The sequence below is a fragment of the Lepidochelys olivacea genome (assembly GCF_965140295.1).
Source record: "Lepidochelys olivacea isolate rLepOli2 genome assembly, chromosome: 2".
Classification (NCBI taxonomy): domain Eukaryota; kingdom Metazoa; phylum Chordata; order Testudines; family Cheloniidae; genus Lepidochelys; species Lepidochelys olivacea.
Window position 1 is genome coordinate 38026771 of NC_140412.1, and position 19458 is coordinate 38046228.

General features: G+C 41.2%; 1 protein-coding gene across 1 annotated transcript in view; it reads left to right on the plus strand.

Annotated features, from left to right (window-relative positions):
- The window catches only part of RRM2B (ribonucleotide reductase regulatory TP53 inducible subunit M2B), a 37707-nt gene extending 25824 nt beyond the window's left edge, over nucleotides 1-11883 (plus strand). The window contains exons 7-9 of the mRNA XM_084621571.1: nucleotides 5049-5153; nucleotides 5798-5911; nucleotides 11445-11883. Of these exons, the coding sequence (XP_084477697.1) occupies nucleotides 5049-5153; nucleotides 5798-5911; nucleotides 11445-11597 (372 nt within the window). The 3' untranslated portion in view covers nucleotides 11598-11883. The remainder of the gene's footprint in view (nucleotides 1-5048; nucleotides 5154-5797; nucleotides 5912-11444) is intronic.
- Nucleotides 11884-19458: the final 7575 nt, after the last annotated feature.

Genomic DNA, 19458 nt, shown 5'->3' on the forward strand with positions numbered 1-19458 from the left:
ACTTTAATGCTTGGGAAAATAAATTCTACTTCATGTCCACTAATAAGATCCAGTTTAATTTTTATTGTAACCTTTTTCATGCAATCAATATGTGTGTGGTTTTCAGCAGAAGGTTTCTATAAAACTTACTTTCAGGTTAATGTGATGTAGGATGCTAAATACAATAGGTCCAACTGCCCGTTTGTGGCGTGTCATTCAGCACCAAAAAAACCCATAGTTTTCCAGTTCAATTTCCAATGGCATAATTGTAATTAAATAGCTAGTTATTGCAATAAAAGTACAAAGTGCACAAGGCATCTGTATTGGGAGAGGATCAGTACAAAACTAAAATAAAATAGCAATAAAAATCCTGTAAAGAAAAGAAAATGAATTGTTTTGATGAACTGGTTAGATTTTGGGCACCACGTAATCATAGAATCATAGAATATCAGGGTTGGAAGGGACCCCAGAAGGTCATCTAGTCCAACCCCCTGCTTGAAGCAGGACCAATTCCCAGTTAAATCATCCCAGCCAGGGCTTTGTCAAGCCTGACCTTAAAAACCTCTAAGGAAGGAGATTCTACCACCTCCCTAGGTAATGCATGGTTATTTGGGGAATGCACAAGCAGTCATTCTCTTTTAAGCGGGAGAGCCACAGATCTTAAAAATTTGCCAAAATCCATTAAAATATCAGGTAACATAATGAAAGTGCCAGACTGGCTTATGCTAGTAGTCCATTTAGTGCAGTATTATCTCTTTGACAGTGGGCAGCAACTGTTGAACCGAAGGAATGTGCAAGAAATCCTGCAGCAGGCAGTTAAGAGAGAAATTTTCCTCTGGAAATTTTATTTCTAATGCCCATTCAAGGTTGGCTTATCTGAAATCTATAACCCTTCCAAAACTCTTGGTTGGCTGATTTGTTTTAATCTTCACTGTTGTCGCTCTGGTTTTTTTTATTGTCCATATTCTATCCAATTCTCTTTTATTTTTATTCTTAATGTCCTTGATGAAATCTTGTGGCAACGAAGCCTCCACACTAACTGCATGTTGCATGAAAATGTATTTTTCAGTGTTAGATTTGATCCCAGTAATGGAACTTGTTTTGTTAAATTAACCCTCCTCCTTTCTGCAAGAGCTCGGAGGGCACGTGAGAGAAGGAAAAAATCTTTATAAAGATAATTAAAATATCTTGAAACCATGAGTGTTCACAAATCTACTTCTAATGTCTGCTATAACATGATTACAAAGTATGATCCATAACAGGAGGATAGTACTAAATTTGGTTCCACATAAATACCATTTGTATTAAAGGATTGTTCAAAAATGCTTAATATCAGCAAATCGAAGAAAGTCAGCTACTTTTTCCTGTCTTCTGTTTTTCAACATAACGATTTGTAGATCTTAAATAATTATATTTCTGCCCAGTATAGATGAGTGCCCTTTTAAGATTTGAGAAATACAATTACAACAACATTGCCATCAGGGTGGATTTGATTTAATCTAGTCAGGAAGACTCGATTAAATCACGGATTTCTAGATAAAAGTGCATTCTTGTTGGTTGTCATAACCTTAATACATAGTCTTCACAACTCAGATAGATGTAGGTTTAATTTTTTAGAAGGTACACACTATACATTTTTAAAGTGATTTATTTTGAAAACTTTTCAGATTAGTTTTACAGCTATATCAGAAAATGAATGATTGTTTGGTTATTTCATTTACCAAAGGTAATTGAAGCAGATATTTATGAAGTCATTGGGAGGTGAACTGTCTCCAATTCAACAGGTTAATGATCAACATTTGGAGGATTTTCTTGCCATGCTGTATTAGGAGGAGAACATCACCAGACAGACACTTAAATTGTTTTATTTAACTAAAACAACGACGTTATTCTGGATTTTTTTCTTCAACAGCAAACATATATTTTAACAAAACAAGCATATGAATTTTTGAATTTAAACATTCAGTTTTTTTAAAATCAGGTTTGTTTTTGTTAATTGTTTTTAACTAAATTAGTTAAATGAAATATTTTAAAAAACAAAAATTAAATAGACGGTCAGCCAGGTCAACATGAGAAACTTAAAATATTGGCTTCTGCAGCTATCTCAGTCGTTTTCACCTTCATTTTCCTGTTTGTTCATAATCTGGAAAAGAAAAAGAAGTTTCCTGCTTTTTCAGGGCCAAAATGATTTCTCAATTTGAAATGAAGTAGTCCAAAGGAAGAAAATGTTCTTTCTACACCAGCAGAAGAAGCTGCTGCTGTTAAAAGTGAGATTATCACTTCAACAGTCTCTGAATCCAAGTGCTTAAGTGACTTCTACCAGTTCACTGGTGTGACTTTCTTTAAAACATCATCAGCAGACACATTTCTTGAATGGCTCACCCTTAGCTCTGAAGTTTATTATAGTTAACATTATGGAGGGATGATTGCTGGATGTCCATGTCATAGCCAACTCCTCTTCTTCAGCAGTTAAGTTTTGACCCTGGTACTGAGTACTGAGAGTATTTGCAAGAAAATGAGCTGGAGATAGTGCTTGTTCCATTTGTTTTTTAATGCTTGTAATTTAACTCTGTCATTGCATATTTCTCTTTTTAAGATCTCACTCAGTTTCTTCCAAATTTCAACAGTGTCAGCAATAAAACAGCGATTTCCCTGCATTTTGTTCAAGGCTACAGAAATAGGCTTCAGGGTACTCAGCATGTGTTCAACATTTCTCTTAAGCCCAATGTTGAGAACATGTTGACAGTGCCATCAATTTTTTCACGATTTTGTTCACAAACTGTCATCAGATTAGGCCAGTTCTTGATATAGTGCTCAAAACCGTCCACTACTGACTACCATCGCATGTCTTGTGGGAGAGTTAGCTTGGTTCCTCCCACTTTTTTCAGAGCAGCTGCTGCAAAGTGGTTGTTACGGAAGTATTTTGCAATTTCAGCAACATTAGCCTTTATTTCTGGAATACTGAAGTCTTTGGCTAGGAGGTGCATCAAATGAACACTGCAACCGTATGTTGTTAGCTTGGGACTCTCTTCTAAATTTCTTCTCATCTTGGATTCATTTGCAGCATTGTCTGTGACCAAGCTGCATACTAGACATTTGAATTTTTTTAACAGTTTGTTAGAGCTTTTACTACTTCTTGTAAGTATTCAGCTGTGTGTGCATTTCCTAGTGTATCAATTATTTCTGTAAGGAAGACATTCCCTTCTTCTGTTGTCATGCAAGCACATACAACAGGCTCGTGGACATTGCTCCACCCATCAAGACTCAGGTTAACAATTTTATCCTCTAGACCTTTTGCACATTGCTCAATTTCTCTTTCATACATTTTATCCAGCAATTTGCCTGTGACATCTGTTGGGTGGACTGTATCCTGGTCTTAATGATTGAACCATGTTAATGAAGTGTGGGTTCTCAATCATACGGAAAGGCAAGTTTGTTGCATAAACAAACAGGGCAGTTTTTTCATCAGTTACCTCATTTTGTAATCTGCTTGTTCTTATCACAAATTTATCTATAGTTGTTTCTGAATGATGGAATTTTTTTTCTTTTTGCTGCAGATGATATACTGTGGCTATGTGACATACATGATGTGACTGAAACATTATCATTGGCAGATAACTCTGAAACTGTAGCAAATGATGGTGATCTTGAAGGTGGATCATCTTCAGAATCCTGTATGTTGAGGATGGATTCTCCTAAACAAAATAAGTCAATGCAGTTATTTAATTATTATTACCATAGTGCTCATTTAGTATTACTCATTACATTCACTGACACTCAGTACTACTTTAAAGGTGAAATTGTAAAAGGAAGATCTGCCTATTTCAGTTATTTATTTTTTTATCACAACTGCTTCTAAAATGATAGTACCATAGAGTAACAAGTATATTTATTGCTCAAACATGAGAATTCAAGAATAGTCCAGAAGGAAGACAGGCAATCCTTAAGAAAGAAGTATGAAATAAAAAAGTTTACCAACCTGAAGATCCTGCATGTTCAAACATGTTCCTTTCATCATCTTCAATGCAGCTTCCCCCTGAGAAGGAACACTTCTCATGATGTTTCATTCGGGCAACCAAACCTTGCATTTCTTTGTTACACTGTTTGCATTTTGCATGCATGCCTGTCTTACCCACAGGTAGAGGAGCTTCATTAAAATATTCCCAAACTGGGTCTCTTTTACGGCCTGTTGCCATTATAGGTTTCCCTTCCCGTGAGAGAATGGTATGGTAGATCTCAAATCAATGAAGGCTACACTCAGAAAGACCTCAAGACTTCTGAAATATGCTGCACAAACAGTTTCACTTCTCTTTCTACTGCCTGTCCCTCCCTTCTCACGTTTATCTCCAGGCTTCTTCCCCTTGTCCAGATCTATTCCTCCCCCAACAATCTTCTGTTCATTGAACTTTTTGAAACTTTGCACTTTCAGAGAGAGGTAAGGGATTGACTCTGTGTACACAGATTTGCAGAGGGACAATAGGGTTGGGGTCTGTTGTTCTCACCTCTGTATATTATTTATTTAAAAACATTTTTGCTGTTAACAAGCATGTTATCTCTGGAGACACGGAGACACAAATCCACAGTTTGAGAACTACAAAACTAAGCATCTCTGATGGTATCTTCTAGACTGAGCACTGAGTCCCATTGGGTAGATAGAAAGATTAACCTAAATAATCTATACAGAAACCACTGGAATCTCATAAGATTGGGGCCCTAATCATGAACTATTGGAACTCATTTACAAAACTTTTCTTAAACATTACATGAATATATTGTCTCATACTATAGAATCAGAATTTATAATCCCTATTCTGTTATGAGATATCTTTTAAGCTATAATGTATCTTTATCTTTAGATAAGTTTTTTCCTCAAAAAGCATTTTATCAAAAAAATCAGATTTAAATAAAAACTGATTTTTAATCATTGATTTTTATCCACCCTGATTGTCATGAAGCAGGAAGTTAGGAAGCTTATTCCTCTCAGAGAGACAATTATCAGTACAAGTCTTTAAATAGCAAATCATGAGGGGCAGGAGAAACTAAACTTCTTTCATTCTTTTGTATTTCAGGGTCTGCACTGTGACTTTGCTTGTCTAATATTTAATTATTTAGTGAACAAGCCTTCAGAAGAGAGGGTCAAGGAGATTATTGTTAATGCAGTTGAAATTGAGCAGGTGAGCAGACAAGACTGATCAGTACAGTGTCACTGATGGCACAAGAGGATTTTCATGTGTAAAGAAGGTGATGCTCTAGTAGAATTTCTGGAATTCCTAATAAATGACTAGTCCACACATGTAAACCACTGTAAAATTCCAACACACCACCTATAATCAGTCTCTTGGTACTCTTGATTGTCACAGAGAATAAAAGGCAGAGATGATTTTTGACAGTACTAGCCAAGTGATTAGAACAAGCTAAAGCCAGCAGAGGTGGGTTTTCTTTCATGTTCAGTCACATTTACCTAGAGGTAAGACTCTCTTGTTGCTACACATAGGATCTGATCCAGCTCCCATTGAATTCAGTGGCAAAACTTCCGTTGATCGTTAGTGAGAATTGGATCTGTCATGTAGTAAAAAACACCCGTGAAAGTTCTCACTGACTCTTTCACAAAATAAATACTAAAATATAGAAAGTTGCAAAGAGCTGATCAAAACAGGAGACATTTGCAGTTTTTTGTGATACAAGTTATTGAAGTAGTAAACAACTGCTGAATCTGATTTCATAAAAACATCACAAATGATACATCAAGTAGATACCATTTGTTCCCCTTAAGTTGCAGTGTCCCTTCTTTAAATGTCACTGTTGTGTTTTACTCCAGGAGTTTTTAACAGAGGCTTTACCAGTAGGGCTGATTGGAATGAATTGCACTTTGATGAAACGGTACATTGAATTTGTGGCAGACCGGTTACTTACAGAACTTGGGTTCCCTAAGGTAAGAAAGTTGAGAGAGATGACCCTTCCAAGAAATACTGGCCTGTTAAAATGGCCAAGCAAAGTTGTCTGTGTGCTGCACTAATTTACCACAGGTGTTGGTATCGCACTTGTGTGTTCTGCTGTGTCTCACATAGAGAACAATGTCAATATACAGATTTCATTATTTGGAACAGATGAAACCATTGTTTCTCTGGCCAGAGTTGCCCTGTAATTACTACTTGGATTTAAATTGGAAGTGTGTGTTGCATTCAGTTGCTCTGGTTCTACGAAGCTATAATGAAGTAGAACCGCTTATATTCATTGCACAAGGTTAACAGATTAGCATGCCCATCAGTAAAATGCTGAATTTGCTTAGATGGAAGCAAGTGACCTTTAAAAAATACTGTTACTCTGAGGAAAACAGATCTATTAATAATGCTGACAGGAGAACTTTCTGAGGATAAATCCTTTAATTACACACAGAAAGAAGTGAACCTCTGAGAAATAAGTTAAGGGTTGCACAGAGTTTTTTGTGCTGGATGCATTCATTGGTACAAACCCCAAGTAAAAAAACACTAATCAATATACAGGGTAGAGTGGCGCTCTCAAGGGTGTGAAAAGTAAACATTTATATTGCACTGCTTTAGTGGAGTGAGAGCCAAGTCTATTCTAATACCTTGTTTCCTGAGATATTTCATGCTTCCTTGCTGGTTGCCAGGGTTGGTGGTTTGAGGAGGGGAGAACCGGTCTAGATATTATCTATGAGAAGCTGGAGAATTCCTGCTTTATTTTTACCAAGGAAAGTTACCAGTAAGTGGGTGCTGCTGCTTCGAGTGCTGGTCTCTATGTGTATTCCACACATGGGCACGCATGTGCTTCCAGTGCCTGAGACCGGAGATTTGTAGTAAGTAGCGTCTGTTGGTCCTCACATTTGCAGTTGCTCTCCTCTTGCTTCAAACTGAGGGTATAAAGGGTGGCACGGACCAATGCCTCTCCAGTTCCTTCTTACCACTGCCTAGTTTGAATTCTTTGTGTCCACTTTGATCTTTCTCTGCTTACAATATCTGTAATTATATATTGTAAATAGTTTTTAGTAAGTTTAGACCTAGTGTTTAAGTGTGTTAGTATTTTCATAGCTAGTCTAGTTAGTTTAGTTCTTGGGAGCTTCTCCCCATGGAAAAGGACTATGCCAAGAGTCCCAGAGTTCAAGAACTGTATCTCCCGCCCTGGTTCCTTCTGCTTCAGCAATGAACACTAGCACTTCCTTTACTGACTTGGGGTGCAGCATCAGCCACAGTTTCTCTCCTCAAACTTGTGAGGGATGAGAGCTCCGTCTGTGGAAGCACCTCATGGAGCTGGCCCTGAGATCTCAGTCGGATGCAGGCTGGGGAGAACCTCAGTATAGTTGCCTTGTTGCGAGTTGTGCCCCTGCTGAGTAAAAGCTCTGGACTAGAGGTCAAAACAATTAAGCCTAAGAAACCTTCTCATAAAAGTAGGGAACATAAGTATAGGCATAAAGAGATCTCCATCCAGATTTGCCTCTATGAAAAAGGATTCCTTCCATCTTGGTCTAAGTTAGGTAAGTCCTCATTTGCTGGTCCTTAGGAACTAGGTCTGCACAAACCTTCTGTCCAAGAAGAAAAGGTGCAAAGGAAGAAGAATCTGACAGTTCTGATTCCCACTCCTTCCCACAGGACAGATTGTCCCTGTCTGGGAGCTTTACACTGTACACCTGGGAGTCAGTGATTCTGGCACACTCTGAGTTCAAGAGCATTGGAGGCTCGGCCCCAGATCCATCAGTCCCCACCTCAGGGACTCCTGGAACTCCAGGAAGAACTAAAACCTTTACCTCTCTGGAACATATTTTTGCTTCTTAGTTCTCCACAGAGGTCCATAATACCACTGAGGATTTGCCTTTTGAGTATAATCTCTTCAGTAAGAAGAGCAATGAGTCAGCAGCTTTAGCCGTATGGCTACACTATGCTCTCTTAAGCACTCTAGAACAACTTTGCTTCCTGGAGATTTATACCCTGGCCCTGAAGAGAGAGCTCCACAAGCAAACCTATAGCCCCAAGCCTCTCCCCCGCACTCCCCAGCTCTCCGCCCCCAGCACTTTATCACCAGTGCCCTCACAAATCACCTCGCAAATGACAGAGTTCAAACATCCAGGTATGCAGCTTCCTCCAACTCTGCAACCACTGTCTGCCCTCACCCATTATCCAACGGTTTCATTGAGAATTGCATGCTGATATTGATGCCATGCCGTACTGCCCTGCAGATCTTTGGTGGCTGATACCCACTTCAAACACAACTGGAGGGCAATAATAACATACAAGGGGGTATTAGAGATCATCCACGCAGGTTACGCAACATAGTTTGTCTCACCTCCCTATCACAAATCATCTTCTCAGGGACCACTCTCGCGAGAAGATCTTTCGTCGGGAGGTGAACTTTGTCCTTCAGAGAGGCACCGTAGAACCGGTGCCAGCCCAACATCAAGGAAAGAGGGTCTACTCCCCATATTTCATAGATCCCAAGAAATATGGAGGATGGAGACCAATTCTTGATCTATGCCAGCTAAATGTCTTTATTCATAAATCAGAATTCACATGGTAACACTGGCATCAATAATTCCCTCTCTGGAGAAGAACACATTGTTTGCAACCCTCAACATGAAAGATCTTTACTTTCATGTGGATATTCATCGGTACCACAGAAAGTTTCTAAGATTCATGGTAGGACAAGAACACTACCAGTTCAGAGTTCTCCCATATGGGATGGTGAGAACCCAAGGTCTTCCCAAAAGTCTTCAGTGGTGGCAGCCCAGATGAGGCACAACAGCTACATCGTCTGGCTACTAACGTGCTGAACAAGTCAGGAAGCCCAGTCAGTGACCTTGTCCTTATGCCATTTCTGACGTCATTGGGAGTCTGTATAAAGAAAGAAAATTCCACTCCCACCAACACTATAGATTTCATAGGACCAACCTTAGCCTTTACTGAGGATGAGTCTATCTCCCTATAAACAGATTTGAGGCCATGAGCAATCACCCCTAGACCTCACACTACATTGAGGAGTGTGTCTTTCCCTACTAATCCGCATGGCTGCGTGTGAGTATTTAACACCATTTATCAGACTCCATCTCTGTTGCCTCCAGGCCTGGTTTTGGTCTGTTTATTCACCGGACCAGGACAACATGAATACCAGGGTAACAATATTGTAAAAGGTCAGAACCTTTCTTGTATGGTGGACAAAATCGGATCAGATGTGAGCGGGAGTCCCCTTTCTTCCACCCCTACCCAATGCAACCATAATCATAGTTGCATCCCTAAGATGGGGAGCCCATATGGACAGTCACACTGCACAAGGCACATGGTTCCCATGTGAGACCAGAATACATATAAATCTACTGGAGAGGAGGGCAGTTCACCTTGCCTATAATGCATTCCTCCCCCTCTTATGGTTCTGTCATATCCAGCTAATGTCAAACAACATGATTGACTGTCTTTTGTGTAAACAAACAGGCTGGAGCGAGATCGCTTCTTTTGTGTATAGAGGTACTGAATTCATGAGACTGGTGCATCAAGGAGAATATCTTGCTGTTGGTGACATACTTACCTGGTGTGCAGAAGATTGGCAGAAAATCTCAGCAGGCCATGAGTGAGAAATACACAATTCTGTCTTGACTGAAATCTTCACCCAGTGGGAAACACCATCTTGGGACCTGTTCCCCTCCCAAACAAACAAGAAATTCAATCTCTACAGTTGCAGAGCAACATTAGGCTGAGGCTGTAGGGGTGATGCTCTTCTGTTATCCTGGACTGACCATCTAAGGTACGTCTTTCCTCCCATCCCCCGCTACCTCAGGTTCTATAGAAAATTTGCCACAACAGGGCCAAGATTATCCTCATTGTATCCAATCGGCCTAGATGTTTTAGCTTGTGGGCCTCCTATGAATGTCATCCCATCCTCCTACCTATATACAATCTTTTCTCGATCAGGAGAAGGGCAGGATCAGAGATTGCAACCCAGACTCTCTTCGTCTCATGGCCTGGTATTTGGATGGTCATCAGACCTGAAACATTCATATTCAGAGGCTATCTGAAATATTCTTAATCACAGCAGAAAAATCTCCACTAGAAAATGCTCTCTAGCTAAATAGAGGCCTTTCTCTATCTAGTCACAACATAAACAGCGTTCACCAGAATTGGCGGGTATCACTGCCATTTTAGACTATCTCCAGTCCCTCAAGATGTCAGGTTTTTCCACTGGCTAACTGAAAGTCCACCTGGCAGCAGTCAGTGCCTTTCCTCATCCAGTGAAAAGCCACATTATCTTTACTCACCCTGCCACAATTTGATTCCTCAAAGGACTCATTAAGACTTTCCCACCAGTGACAAGTACCCATGCTACATAGGACCTCAGCTTAGTACTCTCAGCTCTTACTTTCAAAATGATGGTCACATGTTCCACGTAACACCTTTCCATGAAGGTTGCCTTCTTATTTGCCATCAAGTCAGCCAGATGGGTGAATGAATGGGGTGCACTCATGGCTGACCTGCCATATATCATATATCACAGAGAGAGTCTCTCTTCAGAGTTTCACATGAACCAGCTTACTCACTTACCAATATTATTCCCAAAACCTCATGTTTCCAGCAAAAAAAAAGAGACTACACTCCCTCAGTGTCAAACAGGCCTTGGTCTTTTATCTACAAAGAACGAAACTGAATGGGAAAACACCAAGAATATTTGTCACCATAACAGAGCGCTCACAAGGACAAACGTTACTGACCCGGTGACTCATTAAGTGGATCTCTGGATGCATTATTCTGTCTCATCAGTTGGCATGTGTAACTCGCCCAGATGGGTATGAGGGCCCACTTTATGAGAGCACAAGCAACCTCAGTGGCATCTCTTTGAGCTGTATCAATGCCGGATGTTTGTAAAGCTGCTATCTGGGGCTCCAGCCACACCTTTTATAAAGCATTTTGCCCTCGGCTGGGCTTCCTTGGTAGATGCAGCAGTGGGCACAGTAGTGTTATAATATCCATACCAACTGTATCCTCGCACTTTCCTCCTCTTTGAATATTGCTTACCAGTCACTCATGTGGAATATATATAGGGACCAGCGCTTGAAGAAGAAATGGAAGTTACTTACCTTTAACTGGAGGCTCTTTGAGATGTGTGGTCCCTATCTGCATTCCACTACCCGCCCTCCTTCCCCTCTGCTTTGGATGTGGATCTAATTCATGGTAAGAGAAGGAACTGGAAAGGTGTCTGTCCACGCCACCCTTTCTGCCCTCGGTTTGGAGCACAAGGAGAGCAATTCATGCATGGACCAAAGGACACTACTTGCTACAGATCTCCAGTTTCAGGCACATGGAGCACACACGCACCCATGTGTGGAATACACATGGGGACCACAAATCTTGAAGAACCCCCAGTTACAGGTAAGTAACATCATTTTGTGGATTATGCATATGAGGATTTGTAGGAGCATCATGTTGTCATTTCAGGAACTCCAATTTAATAAAGTTTGCTTTTCTCAGGTCTTTCAAGCAGAAAACCCTTTTGATTTCATGGAGAATATTTCACTGGAAGGAAAAACAAATTTCTTTGAGAAGCGGGTTTCAGAGTATCAGCGCTTTGCAGTTATGGCAGAAACAACGGACAATGTTTTCACTCTGGATGCAGATTTCTAATCTCTCTTCAGAGAGCATCTTGACTTCCCCCTCCCCCATCTCACTTTTTGTTGGGAAGTTTTTCTGTATTTCTTCTGGAGTCTACTAGGTTTTTTTTTTTTTTCTGACTTCCTACTTTGTGTGAAGTTATAAATTTACGCTTGAATAGTCTATAATTTAGCTGTACAATATGTAGGTTGTAATCTATAGTGTATATATTTTTTTGCTTTACACCATGTAAAAATGTCCTCTCAGAAATTCATGCGGCTTCTTAAAGGGATATACTATAAAGAGCTTGTTTGAGTCATGTTGTTGTGACCATTGGATGAAACTGGACTGGTGACTTTTTTTTTTTTTTAAATGGCTGCAATAAGTGTTTTACTGTGCTTTAGATAAGTTAATTATTTCTTCGTTTGTATCTGTGCCTCACTTTGCAGTATTTTAATCTTGAACACAGATGAGGTTACACTGCATGTAAATACGTTCCTATAAACTTTTCTGACAACGTTTAAAATGTAAATTCGTGAATCTAGAACAGTGCTTCCACTTTGTCCCTATGATATAGTACACTTCTCCACTGCTTCAAAAACATTGGTAGAGGAAGGAGTGGTGTGTGTTTAGTGGGGTGTATGATATGATTATGGGATGATCTTATCAGATCAAGTGATACAATTTGCTTGGATTTCCCTGTTAACACGTGATCTAGGTCAAGCAGCTTTCATGACGCATGCCAAACCTGGCCTATCAGTAATAGCAGCAAGCGTTCAAAGGAAAATATCCTTCATTTAAGATTTGATTTGTAATATTATAAATCAGGTGGATCTGTATTTAAAACTTGAGCCTGTAACGAGACAGTGAAGGAAAAAGTCTTTGGTGGTGGTCAAATCTCAACCTACCTAATTGCAGCTACTTACATATAAGTGCCTTAACAGTAAGCAGACTTACACCATCTTTAACCCCTTGTTCCACTGGGGTTGTGATCAGCATCTGACACTGAAATATCAATTTCTACATATCTTCTTTATTTTATCCATTCTGCTGGATATTCTATACTCTCCCATCCTTCTGAGTTTCACCAGTATATTTGTAATGTAAGATGGTGTATTGTTCTGTTTTTTTTTCCCCCCTTGAGGTATATTTTTTTTACTTGAGCCTTATACCATTGAGAACCCAGATACTATGGTGATGGTCATCTGTAGAATAGCATGCTCAATGTGCAACATCACACCATTACAATGGAATTATCAGGCCATAGTCAGAATATACTACAGTGTTTTTAAATTATTCTATCAACACTGTAGTATACTGTGACTATCAACCCCTAACTAGTGAGTGCTGTATAAATGGTGATGTGTGATCTATAGTACAACCTAGCGTATGTGTGTATTTTAGTTATGTCACAGGTAACTGCTACAGTATAGGCATAAATTGAAGGGATGGCTTTGACACAGTGTGATTTGGTGTAGAAGGAATAACAGTAACAATCCAGCCCAGATTGGCAGTGACAAAGTACAGCAGAACCCCATTTATCTGATTTAATTGGGACCTCTGGCCAGATCGGAAAATTTGGATAATCCAGAGAATGGAAAAGTACGAGGCTGCAGCACCATCTAGTGGCCACAGGAGAGATCTCCTGCTTCTGGACTGGTGTGGGCTGGTTGTTCAGTTAATAGGAATGCCAGATAATGGAGGGTCAGATAAACGGGGTTCTACTGTAGTTACCATCTGAACTATGTGAAGTAAGTCAGTCATGTCAGTCTAGTTCCTGGTGGACAGGTGTCCACATCACAAAAACTATCAGAATAATAGTTCAGTAACCCCTTGTTCAGAGTCTGAGCAAAGAGGTGAAGGATTTAGCAGACATGGAAGTAGAACTACTTTCTCCTAGAGATGCCCTGTCCAGTCTGGAGGGAGACACATTCGTGGGGCAATGAGGGAAAGCTTGCACCTCTGGCTGTACCTGTTCTTTGATTAAATAGAGAACTACAAATTCTGGAGCTCTCAATTCAGCATATTTCATGAGCAGGACGTTCACATGGAAGGAGAAAATGTTACAACCTGAATGTCAGGTGTTCGGGGAAAGGCAACCTCTTTTCTGCTTGTATCATTATCAGCTTGGTGGTATGAGGAGAATTTTTTTTAAGCATTTATCCAGTGTTATAATTTAAATTAAGATACTTGATTTTTAGTCCAGGATATTCACTGTTTTGTATATGGATTTGCTCAGGTCTTCTACATAAGCATAAGATACCAAAGTCCTGTTACAATCTTTATTCAAGTCATGTGTGAAATATTTTTATAGTTTCAGTAACACAGTTCAAAAGATGGTCCTGGCCATCCCAGACTTCCTAAAGAAATGGATGGGGAAATGTCTATGGCTTGCTAGTTCGTTGTGTTATTGAAAGCCTGAAATGATTTAAATTATGTCTGAACAATATAATCTAGTGTCTTTGGAGCTCTCGTTTTATTTTGTAGGGGTAAGCTTGGCCTCCATACCTTGGCTCATGATAGGAAACAGAATATGCACTCTCCGCATTTTCTCAGAATCATTCTGTTGTGTGGGGCAGGGTTTACTCTCTGTGCATCTAGCAAGGGGTTTCATCCCTTAAACCTATGGATGTCCGAAAAGCTGTGCAGAGCTTTGGATACCCACTGCCAGGGGTGAGGATTCTTGGAAATCTACCAAGAGCTGAGGGAAACATGTAAGATAGAGTGGCTTCTCCCTCAGCCCCCTAGAGCCAAAGAACCTCACCCCACTGGTCTCTGTGGTGTTTTCGGTCAGGGAGAGAATGCAGTAGAGCCACGGCTCCCCCAGCATCTATATGAGTGTCTTGGCTTCTTGGGCACAGTGTGTTACCCTCATTACTACCTAGTGGATTGTGGTAATGTTACTCACTGTTTGCTCCCTACTGGGAGTATTTGACACAGTCTCTGTGGCTGAGTCTTAAGGGCTACAGAGCTGATAAGTCTGCACTAGTTTCCTGTAGGTACCCACATTCCTTTTTATATTTTGTTCTCCCTGCAACCATTGATAGCTATTGAACAAACCCCTGCCCTCAGTAACCTGTCCCTTATGTGTCTCTGGGAATTGGCCTTTAACATAATGAAATATATTCTCCCAATTCTGTATATACATGTACGTAAAACCTGTTTAATATTATTGAAAACTGAGTGCATGGAGAGGAGACTGGATCTCAAGATCACTTATTAGCCCTGGTCCCATAAGTCTCTGTGGCACTTACGATGCATTCAGTTTTCTGTTTGTGTAGGAAGCAAGATTACTGCAGAGCCTAGTTCTACTGCATTGCAGTGCATAAACCTCTGCTTGCCAGTGAGTCAGTTATGGATTTTTTTTGAGACACTTTGAAAGCTTCTAAAACTGAAAACAAGGTTTTTGCCTTGTATGTGCCCAAATCCTCTCACTTTTTAAAGAAATGTTCACTTTTTCCCAACCCTTCTAAATTTGAAAGCTAAAAAGGAGTTGGACAATAAGTTCTTCTAGTGTGTGTGATAGTCTGCTGCACTGTCCATGGAGAGCGTATTATTGGCATTAAAGATCTAGGAGCATTTGGCCCATCAGAGCCATTCCAGGTTCCAGCAGGATCTCTTTGTGTTGTCAACCAAAAGAACGCTCCCAAGACAGCAAGATGTTATAGACTGCTGACCTGAAGGCAGTAATTCTCCTGGTATCTGTGGCTATTCCCTGGTTCCGTTTATCTCGCTAATGTACGCTTCTTTGCCCTTAAAAAGAAAAGGAGTACCTGTGGCACCTTAGAGACTAACAAATTTATTTGAGTATAAGCTTTCGTGAGCTACAGCTCACTTCACAAAAGCTTATACTCAAATAAATTTGTTAGTCTCTAAGGTGCCACAGGTACTCCTTTTCTTTTTGCGGATACAGACTAACACAGCTGCTACTCTGAAACCTGTCATTATTCTTTGCCCTTGTGATTAATTTCTAGGTCTGTGAATGATAAGGAGGAAAGGGACAAGAGGTTAAATTTAGGCCAGTATAGTCATTTGATCAGTCATAATGGAAGATGATTTTTTTTTAATGTCCTTGTATGCAATAACAGAGAGAATTTGTGAAGGTGCAGGGCCCTGTTCTCCTTTTTTGTGTGTAGAAAGCCCTGGAAGGGAAGGCCGCAGACTTGGATACAGCAGTGATGAATCCATATGGCGCCTAGAAAGCTCATTCAGCCACTTTTGCTCTGATGCAAGTTCCCTTGCAGCAGGTATGGGTGACAGCAGAATGAAGCAGTGCCTAAACCTAGCACAGCCCCCCACATACAATCAACACATTGCAGCACAACAGTCTATCCCTGCCATTCTGCCATTACCTGGGCTGCTGTCCTCTGCTGTATGTTAAATGCATGGAGCACAGTCTTTCTGCACACTGTCTTTCCATACTGTGCAGCAGGCCCCTTAGTTACTGTTGCATTATATTTTACAATATGAACTAATGACCCAGAAGTGACACCTTAAAGCCAAATAAATTATCACGGACAGGGGGAGCTAAGGGGTTAATGACATCCTGTTCCACAGAGGGATTGAATTGGTTTTCAAGTGTGTTTGTATCAGTGACCATTTAAAACTATTTGACACAATAGCATTTTTAATATAACTGAAAGAGCACAGGAGGTTATTTTAATTAAAGGGAGGTGATACAGAGCAATGTATCTAGTTCCCTCTACTTGCCACCATTTTATAGATTAACCTTCCCCAGTTATTTGTAAGATCAAGCAGTAAAATTTATCATTCTAAATTCATAGATAGTAAGGTCAGAAGGAACCATCATGATAATCTATTCTGACCTCCTGCACAACGCAGGCCACAGAATCTCACCCACCCACTCCTGCGATAAACCTCTCACCTATGTCTGAGCTATTGAAGTCCTCAAATCATGGTTTAAAGACTTCAAGGTGCAGACAATCCTCCAGCAAGTGACCCGTGCCCCATGCTACAGAGGAAGGCGAAAAATCCCCAGGGCCTCTTCCAATCTGCCCTGGAGGAAAATTCCTTCCCAGTCCCAGATATGGCAATCAGCTAAACCCTGAGCATATGGGCAAGACTCACCAGCCAGATACCCAGGAAAGAATTCTCTGTAGTAACTCAGATCCCACCCCATCTAACATCCCATCACAGGCCATTGGGTCTATTTACCATGAGTATTTAAAGATCAGTTAATTGCCAAAATCATGTTATCCCATCATACCATCTCTTCCATAAATTTATCGAGTCTAATCTTAAAGCCAGATAGGTCTTTTGCCCCCAGTGCTTCCTTTGGAAGGCTATTCCAGAACTTCACTCCTCTGATGGGTAGAAACCTTCGTCTAACTTCAAGTCTAAACTTCCCGATGGCCAGTTTATATTCATTATGTGTATCATAGTGGTGCCCCCTGGCCCTAATCCAGTGTCATGGCTCCATTGTACTGTGTCTTATGCACACAACAGGAACACGGTTCCCAACCCAATTTATGCCGCTACGCTGTGTTGTCTTTATTTGTTTTAAAGTTTTAACTGAGAATCAGGATTTTAAGCATATACAGCTGCAATTCTAAGGTGTGCTGTATCCTCTGTGAATGCAGCGTGACAGGAATTCCTGACAAAACACTCCAGTTTCCTTGTGTCATGCTATCAGATTTTCCTGCTTTTGCAGGTTATTAGAGTACCTGTCTGGCATCCTTGACAACTGCTCCCCAGCTTCCACTAGATGCTAACAGCGTTCTTCCTGGCCCTTCAAAAGTCATGAAACAAAAGAAGAAGTCAGTACTAATCAACACAGCACATAAACCTTTTGGTATTAAGAAATGCTATTTTATGATTAACAGCTGTAGGTCACAACAGTGTTTGTTACTGAAGTGTTGTCGCCAATCATATTGCTTTACATGAAATGGCCATTGAACAATCAAAGAATTTTCTACTTATCACATGTTCTGCAGTGCTAGTAATATGTGAGTAATTAAACTCAAGATGTCAAAGCACAAGTCCAATGCCTGGGAAACAAATCACCCTATCAACCAAAAGATACAGATACAAATTACGTTAATTGTGATGTTATTGACAGGAACTGTGACCATATAGAGCAGGGGTGGGCAAACGTTTTGGCCTGAGGGCCACACCGGGGTTCCGAAACTGTATGGAAGTCTGGATAAGGAAGGCTGTGCCTCCCCAAATAGCCTGACCTCTGCCCTCTATCTGCCCCTTCCCACTTACCGCCCCCCCAGGACCCCACCCCCATCCAACCCACCTGTCTCCTGACTGCCCCAACCCCTATCCACACCCCCGCCCCTTACAGACCCCCTGGGACTCCCACACCTATCCAACCGCCCCCCCCCGTTCCCCATCCCCTGACTGCCCCCTGGGGCCCCCTGCCCCTTATCCAACCCCCCTGCTCCCCGCTCCCTTACCATGCTGCTCAGAGCACCAGGACTGGCAGCCGCGCCGCCCGGCCGGAGCGAACCACGCTGCCACACAGTCTAGAGCACGGGGGTAGGCCGGTGACTCTTGCAGCTGTGCTGCCTGACGAGCTTGCAGTCCTGCTGCCCAGAGTGCTGGCAGCACAGTGGGCTGAGGCTGCGGGGGAGAGGGGACAGCAGGGGAGGGGCCAGGGACTAGCCTCCCCAGCCAGGAGCTCAAGGGCCGGGCAGGAGAGTCCCGTGGGCCGGATGTGGCTCGCGGGTTGTAGTTTGCGCACCTCTGGTATAGATCAGTGTTACACCTGGTCTTGTATAGAGGAGGCCAAGTGGAGTGTCTGTGGAAAGGTTGTAATTTGCTGGTTATAGTTATGCTTTCTGTAGGTGTGTGTCATTTTTGTATTCGAAGTTATGAATATTGGCTATGTACTTTTTTTATTTTAAGTAGCCTCAGTGAAGCAATTGGTCAGCTTCTTGAGAAAAGACTATTCTCGGTAAGTGCCCAATCAAGAAACAGTTAAACTGACAATGGACTTTGAGAGACACCACTCCACATCTGAGCTTTCCTGGGAACGTTCAAACTAACATGTAAGCAATGGCGTCGGCCTGTAAAGAACTGCGTCCTGCATGGACATGTGACTTGCCCATGTCACTCCAAAACTCTATCTTGTAGCTGTGATGCTGCATAGGAAAACAAGGGGTTTCCACCCACAAGAGGGACTATATAAGGCCTGGGGAAACCCCTCCATCTTGTCTTCAGCTGGTTCAAGAGAGAGCCTCTCCACCCCAAAGTAAAGAAACTGGAACAAAGGACAGTAACTACAGAGGTGTGAGTGATTGCTGGACTCAGACTAGGATGAAGTCTAGTCTGTAAAAGAAGCTTATTGGAACACCTCTGAGGGTGAGATTTACCTGCATTTAGTTTCTTACTATATTAGGCTTAGACTTGCGTGTTTTATTTTATTTTGCTTGCTAATTCACTTTGTTCTGTCTGTCATTATTTGGAACCACTTAAATCCTACTTTTTTATTTAATAAAATCACTTTTTACTTATTTCAGAGTAACAGCCGTGTTAGTCTGTATTCGCAAAAAGTAAAGGCGTACTTGTGGCACCTTAGAGACTAACCAATTTATTTGAGCATGAGCTTTCGTGAGCTACAGATCGGATGAAGTGAGCTGTAGCTCATGAAAGCTCATGCTCAAATAAATTGGTTAGTCTCTAAGGTGCCACAAGTACGCCTTTACTTTTTACTTATTAATTAACCAAGAGCAAGTATTAATTCCTGGAGGAGCAAACAGCTGTGCATATCTCTCTATCAGTGTTATAGAGGGCGAACAATTTATGACACGTTTCAGAGTGGTATCCGTGTTAGTCTGTATCAGCAAAAACAATGAGGAGTCCTTGTGGCACTTTAGAGACTACCAAATTTATTTGGGCATAAGCTTTCGTGGGCTAAAACCCACTT